Source organism: Octodon degus, unplaced genomic scaffold (genome assembly GCF_000260255.1).
Source record: "Octodon degus isolate 3935 unplaced genomic scaffold, OctDeg1.0 scaffold00312, whole genome shotgun sequence".
NCBI classification, from domain to species: Eukaryota; Metazoa; Chordata; class Mammalia; order Rodentia; family Octodontidae; genus Octodon; species Octodon degus.
In genome coordinates this window covers 282,299-306,907 of record NW_004524888.1, presented here as the reverse complement: position 1 = coordinate 306,907, position 24,609 = coordinate 282,299, and the positions used below count along the sequence as shown (strand labels likewise).

General features: G+C 46.8%; 1 protein-coding gene across 3 annotated transcripts in view; it reads left to right on the top strand.

The window, feature by feature from the left end:
* Nucleotides 1–24,609, top strand: part of Ippk (inositol-pentakisphosphate 2-kinase) — a 54,070-nt gene that overhangs the window by 17,733 nt on the left and 11,728 nt on the right. Inside the window, exons 6-13 of one of the 3 annotated variants that reach the window (XM_023707798.1) lie at nt 2,535–2,656; nt 3,847–3,936; nt 10,160–10,218; nt 11,827–11,899; nt 14,177–14,450; nt 16,497–16,647; nt 17,337–17,439; nt 21,293–21,316. In XM_023707798.1, the coding sequence (XP_023563566.1) occupies nt 2,535–2,656; nt 3,847–3,936; nt 10,160–10,218; nt 11,827–11,899; nt 14,177–14,450; nt 16,497–16,647; nt 17,337–17,439; nt 21,293–21,316 (896 nt within the window). The remainder of the gene's footprint in view (nt 1–2,534; nt 2,657–3,846; nt 3,937–10,159; nt 10,219–11,826; nt 11,900–14,176; nt 14,451–16,496; nt 16,648–17,336; nt 17,440–21,292; nt 21,317–24,609) is intronic. The other 2 variants (XM_023707799.1, XM_004647553.2) reach the window with 2 other exon arrangements.

Genomic DNA, 24,609 nt, shown 5'->3' with positions numbered 1-24,609 from the left:
TTTTTTTTGTGGAACTGGGGATTGAACTGAGATCCTTACGCTTGCCAGGGATGTGCTTATTCTTCTGAGCCACCTCCCCGGCCCCTTCTACTGATTTATTGAAAGGAACAGTTAATGCTTACTTTTTCCCCCTCATTTTAATTTTTTTAAACTAATTTTGCATGCTTATTTGTACAACTAATTTGAAGACAACAATATGCAATATGGCAACCATAGTTGAATTCTTAGCATTTTGTTTAGTGAAATTCTGTATTGTTTTTTTTTGTTTTGTTTTTTTTTTTTGAGAGTAACAGTGGTTAGTACATTGTGCACTGTTACTGCCAAAGCAGTTTCACATATTACAAGATACAGGCAAGAAATAATAAATAAACAACATAGTTACAAACCTCTTTTTTTTTTAAAGTCAACAGAAAATGGAAATATACCTTTTAAAGTTTCCAATACTAGGAGAAGATATCATACAATGTCTTCTAAATAAATTGTAAGTCAAAGATACAGTATAAATCCTAGAACAAAAATTAAGATTAAGCAATATTCAGAAAATTAAATGTTTCAAAACAATTGAACTAAGAAAAAGTTTTCATGATAGCAAAGAAGCACCAAGAGCAAAACACAAGATAAATACTGGAATGGCAAGTAAATTACCAGCACTTCCAACAGCTTGAGGATAGGACATCGCACAAAGTTCCAGTGTGTTGTGGACGTGCACAATGACCGCGACAGTCACTGGTGGCCAGGCGCCACCCGTGGAACTGAGCCACAGCTATTTCCTTGAAATCCACCCTGTAGACTCAGGTGGAATCATGACTCATCAAGTGGAAGAGAAGTCCATCTGTAGGGTGTGTTTTTCAGAAGTCCATCTGTAGTTGTTTTTAAGAGATCTTTTCTTACTTTTTCACTGGCTGCAATGGTGTCTTTCAGGTCAGAAAGTCTATTTTCACTTTCACGCATACGGTTTTGCCAGCTTGTGATTGAGGTTTTAATTTCCTGTATATCACTTTGAACCTGTTTGATAGATTCTATTTCTTTTCTAAATTGTTTATTCAGGGGTTCCATCATTTTTATATTCTCCTCTATTTTTTTATCAGTGTATTCTTTAGTAGCACTTAGTACTTCTTTGATTATAGTTACCACTACATTTTTTAGTTCAGAAATTATTTCTGATCTGATTTCTTCCATACCTTTCTGCAGTTGATTCTTTACTGTCAACGCTATTATTGCAGAGATATCTGGTGTGTGATTTCCAGTTTCCTTAGTGCTAGTATCTTCTGCATTTGTACTGGGTGGACTCGAGGCCTGAGACTGCATTTTGTTCCTTCTCTTTGTCATTTTGTATACCACTCTCTTCTGACCTTTGGTGTAGAGCTTAGATAGAGTTATTACCTTAGCACCAGGTCTGGATCTGTGAAGTTCTGATTCCTCCAGGTGGGTGTTGTTTGGATTTGGCTGCTGTGCTCCACTTCTTTCTGCTGCAGGTGTTAGAGTTGAACCCTTTGTGTCTCTCTGGCAAGATGTTCTGCTCCTGAATCAGCTGGGTGGGTCTTGCCTCTAGCCTTTTTGCAGGGAGTTCTGCTGAAGGGTTCCGTGCTGGGCCTGCATGCAGCCTGGGTCAAATGAGGATCCGCGGGCCCCTGGTCATATCACTCACTCGCCAGGCCTGCGCTCTGGGTGGAATGAGGATCCGCGGCCCTGGTAGTCTCACTCACTGGCCAGGCCTGTGCTCCGGGTCTGTTCAGGATCCCGCCAGGCCCTGGGTCATCTAACTCACTGTCCGGCCTGTGCTCTGTGTCTGTTCAGGATCCCGACATCCTGGGTCGTCTCACTCACTTGCTGGGCCTGCGCTCTGTGTCTGTTCAGGATCCCGCGGCCAGGTCGTCTCCTTGTTTTTTCATTCATCCACAGTATCTCTCACAATATGTCTGATTCTTTCCCCGTCTGCGTCAAATATCTCCACCTCTTTCTCCAACAACACTCCCACCATATTTTCTGCTCTAGCAGGATGCGGTCCATAGTAGTAAAAACAGGTTTTCTCTCTGTATTGTTTATAATTTTTTTGTACAATGTTTTGTTCTCTTTGAAAAAATAAATATTAAAAAAAAAAAAGAATCAGAATGAGCCTCCCCCCTCATTATTGATTAAGACTTAAAATCCTGTGTTGAGTGTGTAAATGTCTCTTCCTAGAACCAGCTGAGCACACCTGGCCTGAATCTTGCCATAAACTACTGTTTTGTGGTTGGTTTTTGGAGACAGGGTTTTGCTATGCCTTCTAGGCCTGACTGTGTATGTCAGGCTGACCTCAAAACTTACTGTTCTCCTGCCTCAGCCTCCGAGTTCTGGGATTAGTTGTGGCCCACCGCATCTGGACTGGCGTATGACACTTTATTACTATTGTGGATCCCAAACTACCCAGGCAAAGATGAGGTTTCACCAGGTTTGAGTGGCCTCCCTGGGGCAAGTGTAAGGCTGAGTCTGTCACTGTGGGGCTCCCTAACTCTCCTCTGATTCTTTGGTGTGATCTGTGCACTGTCTTTCAGAGTCTCGTTGTGACAAGGACCTGGACACACTCAGTGGTTACGCTATGTGCCTTCCCAACCTCACCAGACTTCAGACCTACTGCATTGCAGAGCACCGGCCAATTCTGTGTGTAGAGATTAAGGTGAAGCTTCAGGTTGTATGGGGAGAGGGAAAGGTCAGTCTGGGGCTGCCCATCCTCATGACTTTTTGCCTCGAGTATGTTTTGCAGCCCCCTCTCAGAAATTCAGTTTGCTTTTCTCCCCTTCCAGAGCTTCTCCCTGTATCCCCATCTCTGGGTCTCCCCACCTCTTCAGAACCCAAGTTTGGGCTGCTCCCTGGGTGCTGACAGCAGGGATGCTTGCCCCACACAGCCGGGCTGCTGTGGGCACAATCAAGGGTCACTAGTGGGAAGCATGTTGTGCTCTTTTCCCTCAGTGCGTGTTTTGCACAGCTCCCTCATGTCCCACCCCACCTCCTCCAGCTACTTTGGCCTTGAAACCATTGCTTAGTGTGCTGTGGACCCATCTTGAGGTGCCTGTGGATGGAAATTGCATCCTGCTTTGGAGGGACTCTGCTGTAGGCCCAGAGGCCAGTGTGCCTCAGAGCACTGGAGAGTCATGGTCAGCTGTCTGGATTTCCTGTGTGGCACAGGAAGTAGGGGCTGCAGAAGGGCCGGGTCCCACTTGCTCTAGCTCTCCCTTCAAGGGTGTTTGCCCTCCCCCCCCCAAAAAAAAAAAAAAACAAAACCTTCCTACGTCAGACCATTGCTTGTCTCCTTTCTCCCATTCTGAGACAGTGACCACTGGGCCATGCCCTTGGCCTGAGCACTAGCACCTTGGGACTCTCCAGGGTGGAATGAGGGAGATGTGTGGATGGGTGGCTGTTCTGTCTCCTTGCCATATTCTGCAGCCTGACTCTGGGTATAGGCCATGTGTGTCACATGTGCTCAGAGGGTGTGGCATTAGGAGGCTGCTGAATTCCCTGACTTTGTGCGAGCCAAACCACTTCCATGGCCACGCTGCAGAAACAGCACCTTTTGTCAGCAGAAACAGTGCTGCTGCTTCCCCAGCTGGGGGCCCCGGTCCTGTCTCCACCCCGTCCAGCTGCCAGTTATGTTTTATAAGAAAGCATCCAACCGGAGTGGGCCTAGGGCCCCCTCAAGGATGAGATCTGTGGTGTGATGGGGAAGCATCCGTCACCTTGGCTGCTGCGGCTGCAGCAAGTCCCTGGCACTTTTCATCATCTCCTAGTTAGTGATATGTCTGTGTAACAGTGTGTGATTTCTCCATAAACATGTTTTTCTTCCTTTTTTTTTTTTTTTTTGTCTTTCAGCCAAAATGTGGGTTCATTCCTTTCTCGAGCAGTGTTACCCATGAGATGAAGCATAAGGTGTGTCGCTACTGCATGCACCAGCACCTCAAGGTGAGAGGAGTCAGGGGTTAGCCTGGGGCTGCTCTTTCCTCTGAGGAAGAGCCAGGCGCAGGGAACCTGAGCCCCAGGCAGGGCACTCATTTTTTGAAAGAGTAAAAAAAATGTGGATATTTCCTACTGATGTTTTACTTCACAAGTAGCTTATACCCTCTCTTATTTTTTTGAGACAGGGTCTCACTATGGTGTTTAGGCTCACTCTGAACTTGCTTATATAGCCCAGGCTGGCCTTGAACTCACAGTGATCCTCCTGCCTCCTCAGCCTCCCAAATGCTGGGATTGCCTTTTTTTTTTTTTTTTCCCCCTTAAATTAAGGTATAATTTGCAGATCATTAATATTCCTTTTTGGACTATATAATTCTGTGGGTTTCACTGAGTTTTTTCCCGGGGTTGTGCACTCACCACTCTATCTAGCTTTGGAGCCTTCAAGAAGAGCCCCTGTCTCTGTTAGCAGTTGCTTCCTACCTGGGAACCACTGCTGTGCTTCCTATTTCTGTGTGTTCCCCTTTCTGGAAATGGGATTGTGTAGTAACTGATCTTTTGTGGCTGTATGTTTTTCATTTTCATAGTGAGCTTTTTTTTCTTTATTTGCATAATGTTTTTTTAGGTTCTTCCGTGTTGGGGCATGTGTTAGCCCTTTTCCTTTTTGGCTCTCCTTATTCAGCCATTATTTCTTTGTATCAATATGTGGCATATTTGACTTATCCATCCTTTTGTTGAACGGAATTCCAAAATCTGGATTCCTTCCACCTTTGCTTATTATGGATGCTGCTGCTGCTGTGCATGTTCATATATATGTGCTTGCTTGCGTGTTTTCAGTTCCCTTGAGTAGCTTCCTAGGAGTGGAATTGCCCAGTCCTAAGGTAATCCTGTGTTTAACTTTCTGAGGAGCCACCGAAGTATTTTCCACAGCAGCTGAATCCTTTTACATTCCTCCCAGCAATGTGTGAGTGTTTGGATTTCTTCTTTCTGATACTTGTTATTATTCCTTTTTGTGGCTAGAGCTATCCTAAGAGGTGTGCAGTGGTATTGCTTGGTATTTCCCTAATACTAGTGATACTGACCATGTGCTTACGGCCATTTTATATCTTCATAGTAAGAGAAATATCTCTTCCCAAGTCCTTTGCCCAGGCCGGGGAGATGGCTCAGTAGAATAAGCGCTTCCCTGGCAAGCGCAAGGGTCTGAGTTCGATCCCTGGTTCTGAAAAAAAAAAAAAAAGAAGTCCTTTGCCCATTTTCAGATTCTTTTTTGTTATTGTTGAGTTGTTTCTCAAGTATTTTATGGTTTTGTTTTTGCTTTTTGTCTTTTTGAGACAGGTTCATGGAGTTCAGGCTGGCCTTGAGCTCACTTTGTAGCCCAGGTTGGTCTTAAACTTGCAGTAATCTTCCTGCCTCAGCCTCCTGAGAGCTGGGATTGTAGGCATGTGTCACCATGCCCAGCTCCGTATGTATTTTAGTATTCTGTGTTATATGTGATTTGCAGATGTTTTATCTTATTCTTTGAATTGCTTTTTACTCTCTGTATGGTATCCTTTGGTGCAGAACAGTTCTAATTTTGGTGAAGTCCATTTTATCTATTTTTTTTTGTTTCTTATCTGTGCTTTTGATCTTATATTCAAGAAGTCATTACTAGTTCTTGTGTAATGAAGCTTTTCTTCTATGTTTTGTCTGTCTTTGTTTCTTTGTCTTTGTTTGGTACTAGGAATGGAACTTAGGACCTTGTACTTGCCAGGCAGGTGCTGTGTCACTGAGCTATATGCATGGCCACTTCTGTGTTTTCTTGTATGAGTTTTGTATCTTATTTTTAGGTTTTTGATCTCTTTTGAGTTACTTTTTGTGTATGATATTTTGTGAGTACCTGGTTTACTCAGCCTCTGTTGAAAGGACTGTCCTTGCTTCCAGATAATTGTCCTAGCACTCTTTTTATTTTATTTTATTTATTTATTTTTTTGTCCTAGCACTCTTGTTGAAGGCCTTTTGCCTGTATAGGTGAGGGTTTATTTCTGGGTTCTGTGTTCTATTTTTGTTGTTCTGTGTGTCTTTATGCCAGAACTATATTATTCTATTATGGTAGATTTATAATACTTTTTTTTTGCGGTACTGGGGATTGAACTCAGGACACTGCGTTTGCCAGGCAAGTGCTTATTCTACTGAGCTGTCTTCCTGGCCCCTTATAGTACATTTTGAATGCAGGAAGTATGCTCCCCCTGCTTTTCTTCTTTTTCAAAATAGTTTTAGCTACATGGGGCCCCTTAACATTACATATGAATTTAAAGATCTTTTTTTTTAATTTTTCATTTGAAAAAAAAAAAGACCTGTAATACTAAAAAATTGAGTAAATCCAATCATGTGGGTAGAATTATATCTTACAATCCATGAACATGGAATGTCTTTTCAGTTTACTTATATCTTCTTTAATTCCTTCAGCAATGTGGTTTTCGGTGCACAAATCCTTCAGTAATCTGGCTAAATTTATTTCTGGTTATTTAGAGTTTTTGGACTATTGTGAATGTGATTGTACATGGAATTGCTTATTGCTGGTGTGTCAAAATGGTACTCATATTTTTGTGTTGATTTTCTCCCCTCCAGGGTTTTTCTCTTACTTTGTCTCTCTGTTCCCTGCTCCCCTCCTCACCCTTCCCCTTCCTTTTCCTCCCCTTTTTGGCAGGGTCTAGCTGTGTCAGGCTGGCCTTGATATCAGTAGGTAGCCCAGGCTGGCCTAGAATTTAGTGGTGATCCTCCTTCCTCAGCTTTCTGACGGCTGGGATTACAGGTGTACATGCCCAATTTCTTTCTCTTTTTTAATTTTAATTTTATTTTATTATTTTTTTTTATGTATTTGGTACAGCGTCTCACTATGCAGCTCTGACTCATAGTGTTCCTCCTGCTTTCAGCCTCCCCAGTGCTGGGATTACAGGCGTGCATCACCACACCCAGACCTTATGGTCAGCTCAGCGTGCCTGGGGGCAGGGCTGACACGGCATGTGTTGCCAGGGATCGAACCCTGGTCCCTGAGCTTGCCTAAGCAGGCGCTTAGTCTGCTGAGCTATGTCACTGGCCCTTAATGTGTGTGTCCCCCCCCCCCCCCCCCGTACCAGGGATTGACCAGGGATTGAACTCAGGATCTTGTGCTTGCCAGGCAAGTGCTTATTCTACTGAGAGCTCCCCAGCCCTTAATTTTTATTTTAAAGAAAAAGAAACAAAAAACACAATTCCAAAATAATATGATAGGAGGGTAACAATGGTTAATACATTGCATATTGTTCTTTTTAAATTAATTACTCAGAGTATGAGCTAGCAGCATTTGTCCAAATAATATTAGCACAAACCTTTTCATCTTTTCAATGAACTGAGAGAAATTAGTAGTATAACTGTTTTAACTGTTGTGTGTGTGTATGTGTATATGAATGTGTGTGTATTTTTTTCCTTTTCCCTTTTTTTTTTTTTTTTTTTTGTGTCTTAAAGCAGGTTCTTTTTCCTCTTGAAGTTGCTTCCCATTTTACAATATCTGTTGTATATTTTGGCTCACACTTACTCTTTCAGCTTCTCACTAGGGAGATAATATGTTTACACATTTATGTCTATCTTATTTCATTTATGAATAAAGTAAAATAAGTTGTATCCATTTACCTATAAAAGTCTCCAGTTTATTATCCTTCTTTGTGACTGAGTAATAAAAAAAGATTATATAAAAAACACATCTTTTTATATCCATTCTTAGACTGATGGCATGCCCAGTTTCTAACTTGCAATTTTACATGACATAAGTTCTAGTAGCTTTCTCGTGGAATCTTTGGATTTTTGTTTATAAGATCAAATGTAACAATGGTTACAATAGAGAATGCTACTTCTTCCTTTCCAATTTGAATGATTTTAGCTTGTTAATTTTTATAAAGAAATTGGCTGGGATCAGGGACTTATTGAATCTAGCTCAGTTTGGGAAATGTTGCCATCTTAATAATATTGATATTTTATTTTATTTTATGGTCAGCTCAGCCCACCCTGGGGGCGGGGCTGGCATGGCATGTGGTGCTGGGGATCGAAACGAGGTCCCTGCATGCTTGCCTAAGCTTGCCTAAGCAGGTGCTTTAGACCACTGAGCTATCTCACCAGCCCAATATTGATACTTTAATTGTGGCTGGGTGAGGTGGTACATACCTGTAAGGCCTGCACTCAAGACGCTGAGGCAGGAGGAATGCTGTGAGTTTGAGGCCAGCCTGGGCTACATAGTGAGACCCTGTCTCAAAAACAAAAGCAAAACCTCTAATTTTGACAGAGGATCTGTTTTCACTTAGTCCTTAATTTCTTTCAATGATAATATAATTTTGCTACTTGTAGTTGATATGGTTTGGTTAGTGACTTTTCTAAGCTAATTTTATAAAGTCTGCGTGCTTTTCATGTATGTCCCTGTCCTCGGTTAGTGTACTGGGGAGCTGTTGGTTTGATAGATACTTTCTCAAATGTCTCTGTGTGCAGGTTGGAGCCCACTTAAGATTCAGCAGCAGCCTCAGCTCAGCTCAGCTCAGCTCAGGTGAGAGCACAGGGCTTCCTCAGGTCTTTCCTGAGCCTGTTCAGGGAGCTTTCAAAACTGCTGGAAAAGAGAAGCATTATTCAGCTTTTTCCATTTTAGCTTTTAGGTTAGCCTGCTGTTTGCCTCGCTGTTACGTACTGTCTCAGGAAGCCATGAAATTAAATATGTAATTGCATCTGAATTTATTTTTGACGGATACCCATGGGTAAAGGGCTCTTGGCACAGAGTGAGCTCTGAGTCAGGTCAGTAAAGACAATGTTGGCAGCAGAACCTTCTGGAACTGTGAGACAGGCAGGTGATAGCAGTTAGGATTGATTTTTAAGTGTTTGTTTGTTTTTTAACTTGAAGCAATACAGTACCTGCTCATATAACTGATTAAATATAACATTGTATAAATTGGGTCATCTGACTTCCCAGGTAACCCATAATGTCCGTTGGCAAAACTTTCCAGAGTCCTTCCTGTGACACGAGTATATTTGTAAGTACAGTTCGAACCGATGAGTCGATGCCTCCTCTTGAGTGCACATTGTGCGCATGTGTGTACACACTGAGAGGGTGAGATAGGTTCTTGCCATGTGCATTCTGCTCATGTTTTCATTAAAATAATCCCTTTTGATTATTTGTATATTCTAAATAATCCCTTTTGATTATTTGTATATTCTAAAGCCTTTTTAGGAAATACACTTTTAAAAATAAATCATTTATTTTACAGTGCCAGGGTTTGAAACCAGGGCCTTGCATATGCCAGGCAAGTGCTCTACCACTGAGCTGTGCTCTGTACTCTACACCTTTTTTTAAAAAGCAAAAGATGCATGATATTACTGTATGCATTAGTTGCCAGTTGAATGAATCATGGTTAATTTTAGTCCCACCTTTTTCTGGGAATGGCTACATGTCTTACCCATTCCTCATTTAACAGATGATTGCCAGGCCCTGGGTGAGTTGAGTCCCTTCTCTACTCATGATTATCTTTTTTGGTTCTAGAGTTTTGCTGTTATTAGTTTTCTGCATTGAACATCTCTTGTTCCTGTACCTTTTTTGCCCTGTGCTACTTCCTTCCTTCCCCTCCTCTCCTTTCCCTGTTCTCCCCTTTCCCTCCCCTCCCTTTCTTTTTCTCTCTCCCTCCCTCCCGCCTCCCTACTCTCTCTTTTTCTTTTTTCTCTCTCTTTCTTTTAGCAGAGTCTTGCTGTGTAGTCCAGGCTGCCCTTGAACTTACGGCAGTTCTCCTGCCTCGGCTTTCCCAGTGCTTGGATTACAGGCTTGCAGCTGTGCTAGTTTTTCTAGGTTCTTTGTAGGTTTGCCAAATCAGGACATACACACCTCATAAATTTGATAGTTATCACAGAAGTTTGTGCCAATATATACTCCCATCATCAACATGAAATTACTTGTTAACAGTATGTTCTTCATTACTGGGTTTTATAATTTTAAAGTTGTATCAATTTCTTTTTTAAAGTTTAGCTATGAAATTTTCAGGTGCTTGCCGATTTCTTCCCTGCCCAGTGCAGAGCTGGGCTGGTGATGACCGGTGCCTGCTGCATGGTGGGCTGTGAGAGTTTTCCTTGGATGAAGTGGCACCTGCCCTGTTGCCTTCTCTAGGGCAGGTTGCTGTCTTGTGTGCTAGTGGTGGCACTGTATGGTCACAAGGAGCCAGTCACTGATGTCCTCATGTTGGTGTTTTAACAGGTAGCAACTGGGAAGTGGAAGCAGATAAGTGAATACTGTCCCCTCGATCTCTTCTCAGGGTGAGTGACACTTTGGTTTTGTTCTCTAGTGGTGGAGGTGGTGCACTACCGGTGTCATAGGCTGGGCAGTTCCCTGGGCTTTGGAAACTAGGGCTTTCTATGAGATGTAGAGTGCTGTGCAAAGCAGGGAAGGTGGGGGTATGTTTCATTGATAGTGTGTGTATTTGGTGTGGTGAGGTGAGTGGGGGTGATCTGTGAGATGGGAAGGTGGGGCTTTTTTGTGAAGGTGGTGCCTAGGGTTCTGAGATGGGGAAATGTGGCCTTCGCTCTGTCTTCCATGCCAGTCTTCCTGAGATGCCAGAAGCTCTGAGCTTTGGCTTTAGGCTGTTTTTCTGCTTCCAGCTTGGGGTAATTGCTGGCTTATGATTGTTCTTCCGGTCTGCTCATGTCAGAAAGCAGCCAGTGCTGTCTTGACTCCTGCTCTTTAGTACTCTGGAGGTTTGGCTGTTTACAACAGCGGCTCCTGCCCTATGAGGCTGTCTGCAGTGGGCACACGCTGGACTCCTCTTCCCTGCTGGCCTGGCCCTTTGCCTTCCTGGCACTGCAGCTTTGCTGTATGGCCCCTGCGCACAGCACAGGCCTCGTCCTGCAGACTCCTGGTGGTTAAGGGGCTGGTGGGTGGGGCAGGAGAGAGCCCATCAGTGGGGGGCTCTGGGAGGGCCAACAGGGTGGGATGGGAGAGGTAGTATGAGGCTGCCTGGGTGGCCCCCGTGCCTTGCTGGAGGCCTCTGCCTGCCCTCCTCAGGCTGGGACACACCCCGGGGTCATGTCTGTGGGCCTTTTCCAGGTTCTTTTCCTTCTCTGGGACGCCAGCTAGAGCAGGGCTTTGTAGTGTGTCTGGCTTTTCCACCGACTGCTGCCCTCTCCCCCGCTGCCTGCTGCTTTCAGAGTGAGCTGTGCTAACAAGTCAGTGCTTTTGGTCAGAGGCTGTTACAGACCCTCCAGAGCACACAGTGTCTTTGGAATTGCAAAGCTCAAGTGAAGTAGCGTGACACCCATACCAGCATGCACAGAGCATTGCCTCGATTCTCCTGTGGCAATCAAGTGGCAGTGGACTGACCTGGGGATCATGTGCTGATTTACCTGTGACCTGAGGCTGAGTTTTGAAGTAGTCAGTAATTAAGATCACTGTTGAATTTACAACTTGTGAAAACTTGAGAGGGGAGCCCTCCCTGGAATGTTCAGAATGTGGCCTTTGCAGAGCTGGCTGCAGTAGCCAGGATCTGTCTGATGCTTGCTGCCATGCTGTCCTGCTAGGCCTCTTGCCTCTGGGGGTCTCTTGGGCTCCATGGGGTAGTGGTGAGGGACAGAGATGGGTTCCTGGGGCTGGGGTGGACTAAGGGCTGCCCCTGTGTCTGCTCCAGCCTTTGGAAGTATAGCAGGGTCAGTGAGGGGCAGCTGGCTGCGCTGTCATCAACCTACGGGCCCTGGTGTCTTGCCCTCCCCTGCCTCAGCCAGGCTCCCTCTGTCTGTCTTGGGGCCCAGGCTCAGCAGCTCTCTCCCTTTGCATGCATGTGGGCAATTGTGAGGGAAGGATGTCTTGCACCGGGCTGTGGGAGACAAGTTGGTCTGGCTGCCTATAAAGTGTGTCCACACTTCACCCTTTAGAAACAAACAGAGAATGCACTTTGCCTTGAAGAGTTTGCTGCAGGAGTCCCAGAACAACCTGAAGATATTTAAGGTGAGAGTGCTTCTGTGTCATGGCACTGTGAGCACCCCGCTCTGCTCAGTGTTGGTGTGGGTGGGGCATTGGCTGGCCCACTTCAGGCCTGGCCCTGCTGTTCTGAGGTCACCTGGGTTCCTCAGTGCCTAGCCTCCACACAGCACGTCCAGTCCGGGCCCCTTCATCTTTGCAGTCTGTACTTGAGCCCCAATCCATGAGCACACGTCTGAGTGACCCTTTGGTGTGTGTGGATTGTGATCCTGGGGTCCCCTGCTGAACAGGGCTGGTCTCTGAGGTGTGACAGGGAGGTCATGGATGAGGACCAGTCTAGAACTGTCCTTGCCCATCCTCACGGTGCCTGTGGTTGAGGTAGCAGTGGCCCACTCAGTACTGACTGTCAGGCTTGGCCATGTCTACCTTCTCCTGGTCTTTCTCCTGGTTATTTAGGGGCCTTGTAATTCAGGGAACTCCTTGTTGGTGAGCAAGGTCTCCAGATCTTGTAGTTCAAAGGAATGTTTGCGTGCAATGTAGCTGCCTTCAGATCTGTGTGACCATCTAGGCTGGCCCTTGCTGCCCCAGCCTGCCTTCCGGGGAAGTGCGTGGAGGTCTCTGGGATGAGGAGGAGAAATGGGGTGAGGGATAGGGTTGGCCCAGGCAGCAGGCAGGGCAGTACCCACACTGGAAATGTAGCCCGGGGTCCCCGTGCCTGTCCCTAGTCTGGGATCCCTACAGGAGCCAAGCATTTGGCCCATATTGCAGGCATTGGTCCTGCATGTGGGGCACTAAGAGAGGGCCTTGCTGTCACCATACCAGGGTCTGACCTGTGAGCAGGGTGCCTGGTGAGCAGGAAGCCCCGTCTGCTCTCTGTCAGGTGGCTGTACCCTGCATAGGTGAGTGGATGTGGCCTGGTTGTGACCTAGTCCCATATTCTGAAGTAGAAATTCTGCTCAACCTTCTTCTCTGTCTGCCTCCCACCTTCCCAAATTCAGAAAAGAAAGACATTTCAGAAGCAGGTTTGTTGTTTATTTAAACTCTTAAGGATTTAAAGAACTTGTAATTTAAATCCTGAAGGTCAGTCCATTCCTTCTTGGTATTGCTGGAAACCACTTATGTAGTAAGTTTGGGTTGGTGACTCTGTCAGGCCCACGCCTGCCATTTGTTGCTTCTATAAAAATCAGCATGGAAAACCGAGAGACTTAACAAATAGATAAATTTGCTACAGAGATGAAAGAGTATCTGTTTGCTTAACAGATAAAAGACTGTAAAGGTCGGTCAGGAGACAGTACAAAAAGACCAGGGCAGCAGCCTGGGCAGTGCTCCGAGCAGGCTGGTCCTGAGGCCCCGCCCTTGCCATCCTCCTCTCTCTACAGCTAGACCCAGCCATGTGAACTTGGCTGCTGGGCCTGCCCTGCACACCTGTGACCCAGCACTCGAGTCGTGTGGATACTGTCTTACTCTGCCACCTAGCTGGTGGCTGCCAGATGCCATGTGTCTGGACACCTGATAATGACACTGCAGGGAGAGGCCCTGCTGTGAGGGGTCCCTCAGTCACCCACTGGCCTGGAGGAGGAGCTGGCTCTATCAAGGGAACAGGTGGCCACCTGACCCCATTTCTGGCCACCCTGACCTCCTGCCCAGTGTGTTCCTGTCATGCTCTAAGCTAGGATAGTCCCCAGACAGGAGCTCCCAGGGCCCAGCAGCAAGGGAGGAGAGTCACGCGTGCCTGGGAGCTGCTGCCAACCCAGACCTTAGCTGTGTACTCTTTCTGTGGCCAGGAGTGCAGGGGCAGCTTCGCTGGCCGTATCTTGAGGTTTCACCAGAAGGCACGGCCAGAGGCTTTCGTGCCTTCTCCCTGAAGCTGCTCTGTGGCTGCTGTGACCCACGGAGAGAACAACCACGACAAAAAGTGCAGCACCTTTGTATCTTAGCTTTAGCAAGTGTGGCCCTGTTGCCTCTCCTGTCTTCTGTTAGTTGCACCCAGCAGACTCCAGTGTCATCCTGGAGCTGGGCTTGGCCCCAGCTGCCTCTCAGGTTCCTGAGTGACTGGTGTCTCTTGGAGTTTGTCACTTTGTTTTGAGTGATTTCCAAGGCTGTCCGAGGGAAGCAGCCACCAGCGCTGGTCTCTGTGCTGGAGCCTTTCTTGCTATGTGGGCTCAGCAGGCGGCCCATTTTGGCTGATGGCACCACACCTGAGGGTGGTGTTCCCGATAGGCTTGCACCCCACCTCACAGGTGCTGAGGGGTTTTCCTACCAGCTTGTGGGATCCATGTCTTCCTCTGTTTTTCCTGCCTGAAGAATGGTGAGCTGATTTACGGCTGTGGTGACGCCCGGAGCCCAGCAGCTGACTGGAGGGAGCTGGCCCACCACCTGAAGCCCTTCTTCTTTCCCTCCAATGGCCTGGCTGGGGGCGCCCAGTGCACACGGGCTGTGATCCGGGAGCTGGTGCACGTCATCACGCGGGTGCTGCTGAGCAGCTCGGACAAGGGCCGGGTGGGGGCCCTGCGGCCGGGGACCCGGGGCCCACACGTCTGTGAAGCCAGCCCTTTCAGCCGGAGCCTTCACCGCCAAGGTAGGACCGGCCTTGCCCATGCAGGTAGTGGGGTTGCAGGGCCTTAGGACTGTCTGCACCTTGTAGGCAGCGAGGGTGGAGCCAATAAGGGGACAGTTTTGTGCCCTGACAGGCTTGGTGGAGAGCTTGGGACTACCTGGCTCCATCTGGGCACCCTGTTTAGCTGGATATGTCAATTGCTTGACAAGCGTGAGCTATAGGTTTTCCTTAGGAGTTCTGCCCACATGTTGCGCATCGTTTCTGTGGTTTGCAGAATGTTCCCAGCTGTGTAATCCATTTGATTCTCTTTGCAGTAGGGCTGAGTCTGGTCCCGTAGGATGGAGTCAGACTCTCGGGGCCGGGTGTCAGGGGCCAGGTGTGACTCTAGGCTACACAGAGAGAGATCCCTGAAGAGTTGGATATTGGCTTGTCTGCTGTCACAAATCCCTTAGCTTTTTTTTTTTTTCCCCTTAGCTTTTTAATTTTAATCTTATTATTTTTTTTGAGACATGGTCTCCCTATGCAGTTCAGGCTGGCCTTGAGCTCACTTTGTAGCCTAGGCTGGTCTCAAACTCCCAGTGCTTTTCCTGCTTCTGCCTCCCATGTGCTGGGATTACAGGCAAGTCCCACCTTGCCTTTAGCGTTGCCTCCTTCACTGCCCCCTATGTCTTGTTTTTCTTACCACAGATGAATTTTGTGGGATTTTGTTGCTATAGAAGTGATTACTGACCTTGTCTTGAAATTTAAAAAAAAGGTGTGGAGACGTAGCACTGTGAAAGCTCTGGGTGTCTCACCTGGGTTCAGTCCCTATTGCCATGTGAAAAACAAAAACAATCCCCCTCAAGTGTGATTTCTTATTGTTTCAGAAAGTTTTGTTACAGTACAACCCATAGTCTGAGAAGATGGCCACAGAATGTGTGCAGAGAGCTGGCTGCTGGCCCCTGAGGTGGTCAGGTTTCTAGGAGGAAGTTCTTGCGGCCGGGCATCTGGGGCTTTTCTTGGATCTCCCCGACACCTGTGCACAGTAGGCGTAGCCTATGTACTAGAGTAGTTGAAACAATAAGGTCGTACTCCTTGTGTTCTTTTGTGCCCCGATTTGTTTTCTGGAGTAGCATAATTCTCTGTTAGCAAGTGAAATTTTCAGCTTTTATAGACCACATGGTAGGTGTTCACTACATGAGTATTCTGGTTAGGTGTGTGAGCTTGCTCTCGAATTTCCGTGTGTCTCACGGCAGTGCAGCCTTGCCGGGACACATGGTGCAGGCCGGGGGCAGGCTGCAGATGACTGTGCCGTCCCTGTGTAGAGGTTCCTGGCTTTGCTTAGTGTTGGTTCCTTCTGGGGGATGCTCGCTCATTCCAGGGTGGACGTGGGAGGGGGCTAGAACCCAGCCTGTCTAGGTTGAAAGCTTACATAAGTGTTGGATGGAGTTTTGCTTTTCATCTGTCCTCTGGTTGTTTGGTGGCTTTGATCACTGGCCATGGTTTTGCACAACCACTTCTGAGCTCACCTTGTGGGCCACCAGGCCTGGGCTCAGTGTGGGCTCATGGCTGTGGACCCTGGAGATAGTCCTGGTTGTCCTTTGCAGATTTGGGGATGTCATTATGGTCTGAAGCCTTATTTAGAATGGTCTGAAGTTTTTTTTTTTTTTCTTTTTTTTTTTTTTTTTGCGGAACCGGGGATTGAACTCAGACCCTTGAGCTTGCCAGGGAAGCATTTATTCTACTGAGCCATCTCCCCGGCCCGGTCTGAAGTTTTATTTAGAATGACAATGTGAATATTATCTCTAAACTGAATCACGAAGTGCCTTGTAGGGTGAGTGTGGTAGAATTCCAAGGATATTCCAGGGAGAGGTGCAGTCACAAAACGTAGCCCGGATTCCTCACCTTTCCTTTGTGTCTGGCCCAGGATGGCCTAAGCCCTGTTCAGCCGTGCAGCTCTGAGAGTGGAGTGGCATCTGCCCTTGGCACCAAGAGAGAGCCCTGTGGTCTGCGCCGGCCTGTGACTCCCACCACAGTCTTCAGCCTTTGATAACAAACCTGCTCTCGTTTTCCCGATGTTCTTGGTAGGAAAAAACACCCCAGAGCGGTCGGGGTTACCGAAGGGCTGTCTTCTGTACAAAACCCTCCAGGTGCAGATGTTGGACCTGCTGGACATCGAAGGCCTCTATCCTCTGTACAACCGGGTTGAACAATACCTGGAGGAGTTTCCCGAGGAGAGGTGAGGTGGGCACAGGCAAGGCTGTGGAAGTGGGCTGGGATAGGGTGGTCCCAACTGGAGTACAGAACACACCCAGAAGCGCCCAGCGCCAGGAAGATGGCACATGCTGGCCCCTGACCTCTATGTCCAGGCATCAGGGCCTGCTGGAAATCCAGCCCCTTGTGTGCCATTTCTAGTGGGAAAACAGAACTTGAAGGTCCCTAGTCAGGGCCAGGCCTGTAGAGGGCAGTGTTGTTCCACTAAGTGGCCCACTGATCATGGCTTCTCTTCAAGTCCAGGCACTTCCTGGACCGGAAGCCACATCCCTAGGCCTGCACTGGGCCCCTGGGGTGTCTGATGGGTTGCACCCTCTCTGCCTCACCAGCCTCCTATGAGTCTCTGTGGCAAGCAGGCAGGGCCCTGCTTCAGGGTTCCCCAGGCACTGTTCTCGTGGGACTGTTTGAGGCACTATGTTTCAGAGCCATGTGTGAAACGAGAAAGTGATAGTTTTGTCAGCTGTTCTTACCCTCAGTGTGTGGTTGCTTTAAGAAGCAGTTTCTGGGGGCCGGGAAGATGGCTTAGTGGAATAAGCACTTCCCTGTCAAGCGCAAGGGCCTGAGTTTAATCTCTGGTTCTGCAAAAAAAAAAAAAAAAAGCATTTTCCAAGTGACTTGGTCATCTTGTTCCATTTTTGGTACTTTCTTCTTCAGAAAAATGTTACAAATAGATGGGCCTTATGATGAAGCGTTTTACCAGAAGCTGCTTGATCTGTCCACGGAAGATGATGGGTCAGTGGCCTTCGCATTAACGAAGGTGAGAAACTGGTCCAAAAGTGTGTGTTTGGGAGCTCTTAGTCTGAGTTGGGCTTCTCACTGTTGTTCCTTCTGGTGCCCACAGTCTTGGAGGGCAGTAGGCCTGGGTGGGTGATGGTGGACATTGTGTTTGAGGAGGATTCCCTTGGCTCTGCACTGGCCCAACACAGGCAGCAGTAGGCTAGGGCCCCCCATTCTGAAGGGCTGTACAATTCTGTCCCTCAGCTGCTTTAGAGCAGGCTCAGCCCTGATTGCCCATCTCGTTTTACTGACGCTCCCTGAGCTAGCATTTTCTTCCACTCTGAACACAGCAAGACCCTCTAGGGTCAGCAGGACCCCAGCCTTATCACAGATGTCCCAGGTTGTGGTCTCTTTCCATCCCTGCCTCAGCTATAACTGTGTAGTTCTGGAACTCATTTCTTTTAGGAATATTTTGGTATTTTACGTTGTCATCCTCTATGTTGTTGTGTGTACTTAAAAATGTTATTCCAAGAAGGGTCCTAGGCCTCCCTAGGCTGCCAAGGTTTCATGAGACACTTAGATGGGGCAAAGCCTGCTCTTAGAGTGAGCTTCGACTGCCCTGGCTCCCCTGCTTCGCCCCTGCCCTGGCATGGTGCCCTGGCTTCTGCCCATGAAAGAGCCCCAGGGCCTTCTCTGGCTGTGGGGTCTTCAGATGTTTTCAGAGGAGGAGAGGCTAAGCCTGACATAGACCTTAGATCCTAGGACACCCGGGAAGCGACCTGGGGCAGGAAAAGTTTGCTGGGGGCTGGTGGGTTCCTCAGTAAAACCTCTGTGTGAGGACAAGGTTGTGCAGGCCACACCCCATGTTTATAGCTCAGGGCTGTTGACTTAGGAATAGGTAGAGTTTTTTTTTTTTTTTTGGTTGGCTCAAGCTGCCTTCAGGGTGGGTCTGGTAAGGCATGTGGAGCTGGGGGTTGAACTGCGGTCCCCTGCACCTGACTAGGTTTGCCCAAGCAGGTGCTTTAAACAACTGAGCTAACCTGCAAGCATCCCAATTAGGAATAAGTAGCAGCGTCATGTTTCTACTTTTCTCTAACAGAAGAAACAGGATTTTATTTCCTTTTCCGAAGGTTCAGTCAGTACCCTGGAAGGTACTGACTGTCAACAGCTACTCTGCAGGCTTGATGACAGAACTGAGGACCTCCCCACAGACTCACAGGGCCCCCATGGCCAGAATCACTGTGGCTGTCCCTGCACAGATTGGTCACTGAGCCTGCGCTAGATACTACCCAGCAGGTGGTAGCTGGCCAGAGATGTCAAAGCTGCAGCATCCTGAGACCCAAAGATGAAGACAGTATATAAATAAATGTACATCTAAATATAGATGTACATCTTTCTATATATTTTTCAACCTCTTCTTGAATAAGCATGAATTTTAAATTTTAGTTTCATTTTAAGCCACATGTGAATGTAGACTTGCTGTTAGAGTCTAACTGGTGGATCCGTGGGACTGTAGAAGATGTTGGTATAGAGAAACTGGATTGTGGGTGTGTTGCTGGAGAGAAGCAGTGGCAGAACCACAGGTCTTGTGACAAATGTGTAGTCCCTGGGCACTGTACTTAGAAGTAAGTGTCCCCACTAACCCCAGAAATGCACATGGTGTTTGGAGAGCTTCCAGGGTGCTGGCTGAACCTTTAGCAGATGCTAGGTTGGCAGCCCTGGCACACCTACCCTGGCCAGCACTCACAGTACCAGGGGAGGAGCACTCTGTCCACACAACCGGGGCTTGTTTTCCCCACAGGGAGGCGCCACTTGTGGCCTGACTGGTGGTGGATGCATGGACCACACAGGTTTGGGGCACTGGAGGATCTGAGTAAGATCGTGGGTGTGTCAAGGTCACAGTGCTTTGTGATATTGGAGGGTAGCTCTGAGGGTGGCACCACTGGGGACCCTGGGCATTGTCCTGAGGTCTCTGTGGGGTGTGGCAAGATATGCTCTTTTCTGTTAAGGCCTGAGGTATAAGTCGTTGGCTCTAGAGAGTGTGCTCTGACAGTTGTGCTGAGAAGGTCTCTGCTCCTGGTGTTGACCAGAACACCATGTGCCTCTGAGGAGCGAGGCTGCTGTCTTCGTCTTTGGGTCTAAGGATGCTGCAGCCTTGACATCTGTGGCCAGCCAACCCCTGCTGGGTAGTGTCTAGGGCAGGCTCAGTGACCAATCTGTGCAGGGACAGCCACAGTGATTTTGGCCATGGGGGCCCTGTGAGTCTGTGGGGAGCTCCTCAGTTCTGTCATTGAGCCTGCAGAGTAGCTGTTGACAACATGGAGTGTGGCTGTGTCCCAGGAAGCAGGTGGTGCAGTGGAGGGGTCCACTATCCACCCCTTGGGCTGTGGCTCAAAATTGCTTTATGCTCTCCTGATTTGGAAGTTACACCTCATGTCTCTACCCTTTCAGTAGCTACTTATCCAATTTGACCCTGCATATTTGTTTAACTTATTTTGTGGTGCAGAAGAGGGAGTCTGGGGCTTTGTACACACACACTAGGCACATGCTCTGCCACAGAGCTATGCACCTGGCCATTGTTGCTTTCAAAGTCCCAGTTTAGAGAATTTTCTTATGTAGATGTTTGGGTTTTCCTTTTGGAACTGGGAATTGAACTTAAGACCTCACATTTGCCAGGCAGGTGCCATGCCACTGAGCTATACCCCTTGCTCCTGTGCAGGTATTTGTCTTGATTTGTCTATGCGCTTGATCTATATCACTTGTACCTCTTAGATCTTTCCTCTTCTCCTTTTCCTTTTTGGGGTATAATTGACACGTTGTACCATTGACCTAGGGACAGTGTGTGATGCAGTGGTTTTCACTGCATTCCTAGCTCTATGCAGCTAGCACTGTAGTCAAATTCAGGAGTGGTGCATTACTTCAATAAGAACCCCAAGCCCATCCTGATACAGCATTATGTGTGTGGAGGATTTTTCATGTCCGTACTCATAAGAGATATCAGTCTCCAATTTTTTTGCTTGCTTGTTTGTTTTTGTCTTTTGAAACAGGGTCTTGCTATATTGTTTAGGCCACCTTTGAACTTCCTGTGTAGCTCAGGCTGGCCTGGAACTCTTAGCATTCCTCTTGCCTCAGCCTTCCAGGTGCTGGGATTACAGGTGTGCACTTCCATGACAGGCATGATGTCCTTGTTTTTATATCAGGGTGGTTATTGGCCTCATTGAATGTACTGCAAGTTCTCTAATTTTTTGGAAGAGTTTTAGAGGAACTGATGTTAATTCTTCTTGCCATCCTGGGTTGGGCTTTTCTTTCTGTGTAGTTTTTCTGACATTACTTGTTTTAGGATACTGCTTATTTATTTCATCAAAGTTGACTAATTTATTGGCCTGTCTGTAGTTTTTCCCCTCTTCTTAAAAACTATATTTTCAAAAGTACCTTAGTGATGTTGTGTTGGTAAATTTTATGGATATGTTTCTAGTTCCACCCACAGTATTTGAAAAATATTTTTTCCAGATAGCAGGGATTATATAATAATTAGCCAGGAGTAGTGGTGGTGCGCACTTGTAATCCTAGCTACTTGGGAGGCTGAGGCAGGACGATCACAAGTTTGAGGCCAGCTTGGGCAATTCAGCAAGATCCTGTCTCAAAACAAAAGATTTGGGGCTGAGGGTGTAGCTCAATGGTAGAGTGATCACTCAGTGTGCTCAAGGCCCTATAGTCTTTTTCCAGTTTCACTTAAAAAAAGAAAAGAAAAGATGATGCTGCTTTTAAAAAATTTGTTTTTCTTATAGAACTTAAACTATTCACACATCTTCTGACTGGTTGTTTATGTTGAGATAGTTTCTGTTAATCTCTCTACCCTCCTCTCTCTGTGTCTGTCTCTTTCCCTGCCCCAGAATGTTTTAGCACAGTATGATTATGTATGTATGTATGCATGCATGTATGTATGTATGTATGCATGTATGTATTTGGTATTCTCACTATGCAGCTTGGACTCGTAGTGATCTGCCTGTTTTCAGCTTCCCCAGCGCGGGGATTACAGGCATGTGCCACCACACCCGACTGGCTCAGTGCACCCAGGGGCAGGGCTGGCATGGCATGTGGTGACAGGGATTGAACCCTGGTCCCTGCGCGTGCCTAAGCAGGTGCTTAGTCCACTGAGCTATCTCGCCTGCCCTAGCACAGTATGATTAGATGTATTGTTCCTTTTATTTGTCACGCTTGGCATACTGATGTCTTTTATTAGTTGTGGAAAATCTAAGACATTTTCCTCTCACATATTCTTTGTATTCATTGTCATATTCTCTTCTTATGGGAACAGTTAGATGTATATTAGACCTCATTTCATTTTCTGAGTCTTTTCTTTTTCCAGTGATGGACATTGAACCCAGGGCCTTTACACTTCACTTCTCCAGTCTTTTAAATTTTTTTATTTTGGACAGGGTTTTGCACCATTCCTAAGCTGCCCAGGCTGCACTCAAATTTGGGATTCACCTGCCCAGATGTAAGGCTTGGGCTTGCAGGTGTGCCCGCCCACACTTATTTACACTTGTGTATTTTCCACTCTGTCTCCCAGCTCGTGCCAGGGCACCCTGGCTCCATCTTCCAGTTCTCTTGTTTCTACTTGTTTGAATTTTCTATGTCAACATTTTCTATTTTAATTTATGAAAGTTCTGTTTGGTCATTTTCATACCTCCTTCGTGGTTTTGCTAGTTTCTTGTTACCACTTTTGAAATTGTATCCTTTTATTTCTTTAAACAAGATATTAAGTTATATTCTGTTGTAAAATATTTGGGTATTTGAGCTGATTCATGGCTGGAGGCCTGTTCGATTGCGTTTTTGATACTAATTGTGAGCACCTGTGTAGGAGGCGCCTCCCTCTGGAAAGACTTGGGTTAGGGCCCTCTGCCTCAGTGCAGCCCTGGAAGCTGCAGCACAGGCCCTGGCCCTGTGAGCTCAGCCCTCCTGATTGCTCCCTGCCCCACACTCTGGCTCTGGCTGTCTTGGGGCTGAGTGGGGAGAGAGCAGGCCGAGCCAGAGACGTCTGTCATCTTTGCTGGCCAGCTGTGCATTGACAGGAAAGTTAGCAGGAATCAAGTTGTTCAGTAAGAGGGCCTTTTCTCCTTTTCATTTTTTGCAGTTCTGGGGGTGGAACCCAGGCGCACTCTATCACTGAACTCCATCCCCAGCCCTTTTTAGTTTTGATACAGGGTCCTGCTAAGTTGACAATGGAGACTGAAATTTGGGAGCTTCCTTCCTTGGCCTGCCTGAGTGCTGAGTTTGTAAGCGTGTGCTACCGTGGCCAGCTGCACACAGCTTTTCTGGAAGATGCATTCTTAGAAATAAAGTTGCTGGGTCTATTTTTGATAGTTTTTAATACATTGTGCTCCCAAAAAGATTTTACTAACTAGGTTCTTTCTTGCAACAGTTGAGGGCACTGTTTCCCTTTCACTTCACAAATGCAAGTAAACTTATTTAATTTTCTAAGGTTTTATTTCATTAACCATTTGTACTGTGAATTGATAGCAGTGCAGAGAAGCACAGAGCAGGAAAGAGCTATCCCGGTGCCTTGTCACCTGGCAGGCCCCCTGGAGCCACCCCTGGGGGTTCTTGGATCTCACTGGGCCCACTTTCGCTCCTGGGTTACAGCAGTTCATGCTCTGTGTGTTCTGTCTTGGGTTGTTCTCCATGCAGCACTTAGGAGCTCCGCTTGCCATCGCAGGCCCTGCCCTGTGTGGTGATCTGTGAGCGGGCGTGCTTTCCTCGCCTGTGCTACCTGAGTGACACTTGTGCTGGTCCTGGCTCAGCATCACAAGTGACGCTGCTGTAAGCACTTTACAGCTCTGGTCACAGTGGTACACCTGGATGGTGGGGCTGTGGGGTGGAGGATGCTAGGGTCGCTGTTCCCATCTGTGTCACCTGCTTGCATCCTGGACACTGCTTGCTCCCACACCCTCTCTGACACTGAGTTGGGATCTTCTGCCTCAGCCCCTGTGGTGTGCAGTGGTTTCTTCTGGAGTTTGGGAGGTCATCCTGAAGCTTCCTAAGGGCTACGGCCACCAGTCAACTCATCAGTACCCCAAAGTATTCTTGGGGGTTGTATGCCAGGAAGTAGGGCAAAGGTGGAATTCTCCATGTGTTTCTGTTTCTGTTTGTGACTTTTAATGTGCTTTAGCTCTTCTTGACCTTTTGCATATCTACATACCTTTTAATTCATACTGCTCAGTTCTTTGGGGGAAAAGCAAGGATAAAACTGCTGGTTTTTTTTATTGTCTTGGCATTGAAATAATGGCAAGTGTCCATGTTTGTGTAACATGCATTCTTCCACCAGGGTCACTTCTAATTTTTTAAATTTTTAAAATTTCTGATAAAATATTATTATTACTTCAAGATATCTGATAGTTTTGGGCCATGAATGGGATCTTATAAAATATTTGATTTTAAAAGTGTCTATTTTGGTTATATATTTGCATATCTTGGTTTGACTTTTTTGTTTTGATCTTACATCTGTCAGTTGCTCACTCTCTTTTTTTTTTTGGGTGGAACTGGGGACTGAACTCAGGCCCTTGCGCTTGCCAGAGAAGCGTTTATTCCACTGAGCCATCTCCACAGCCCCTCACTGTCTTTTTTGAGAGAGGGTCTCTCTACGTAGTGTAGGCCAGCCTTGAGCTCGTCATGTAGCCTAAGCTGGCCTCAAAACCTCCGCAGTCCTGCCTCATTCTCCCAAGCACTGGGATCATAGGTGTGCGCCACCGTGTTTGGCAGCTGCTCACTTTATTCTAACAGTCTAAGCTTCTTTTGCTTTTCTTTTTATCCTTGTGCATTTGATTTTTTCCCTTTCCTTGCCAGTTTTTATGTCTTCCACTTTTTATTTCATTGTTAACAGGTGATAGTGAGAAATTTGGTATTGTCATGAATCTCAAAGGGAAAATTTATCATTATTTAGTGCAGGTTTCATTTTTCTTTTATAATAGATGCCATTACCAGATTTAAGGATGACTTGGTGACCTGGGGATATTTAGGGCCTTCATAATCAACTACACCTCAGCCATTGATTGAATGGTTGGTTGGTTTTATTATCTTAACTTGATTATTCCCTTTTTTCCGCGTAGCTTGGCAGGGTCTCACCAAGTCTACAGGTTCCCTATCTGGGCTTGAATTTGTGATCCTCCTGCATCAGCTTCTCAGTGCTGAGATTCTTAGCATGGATCAC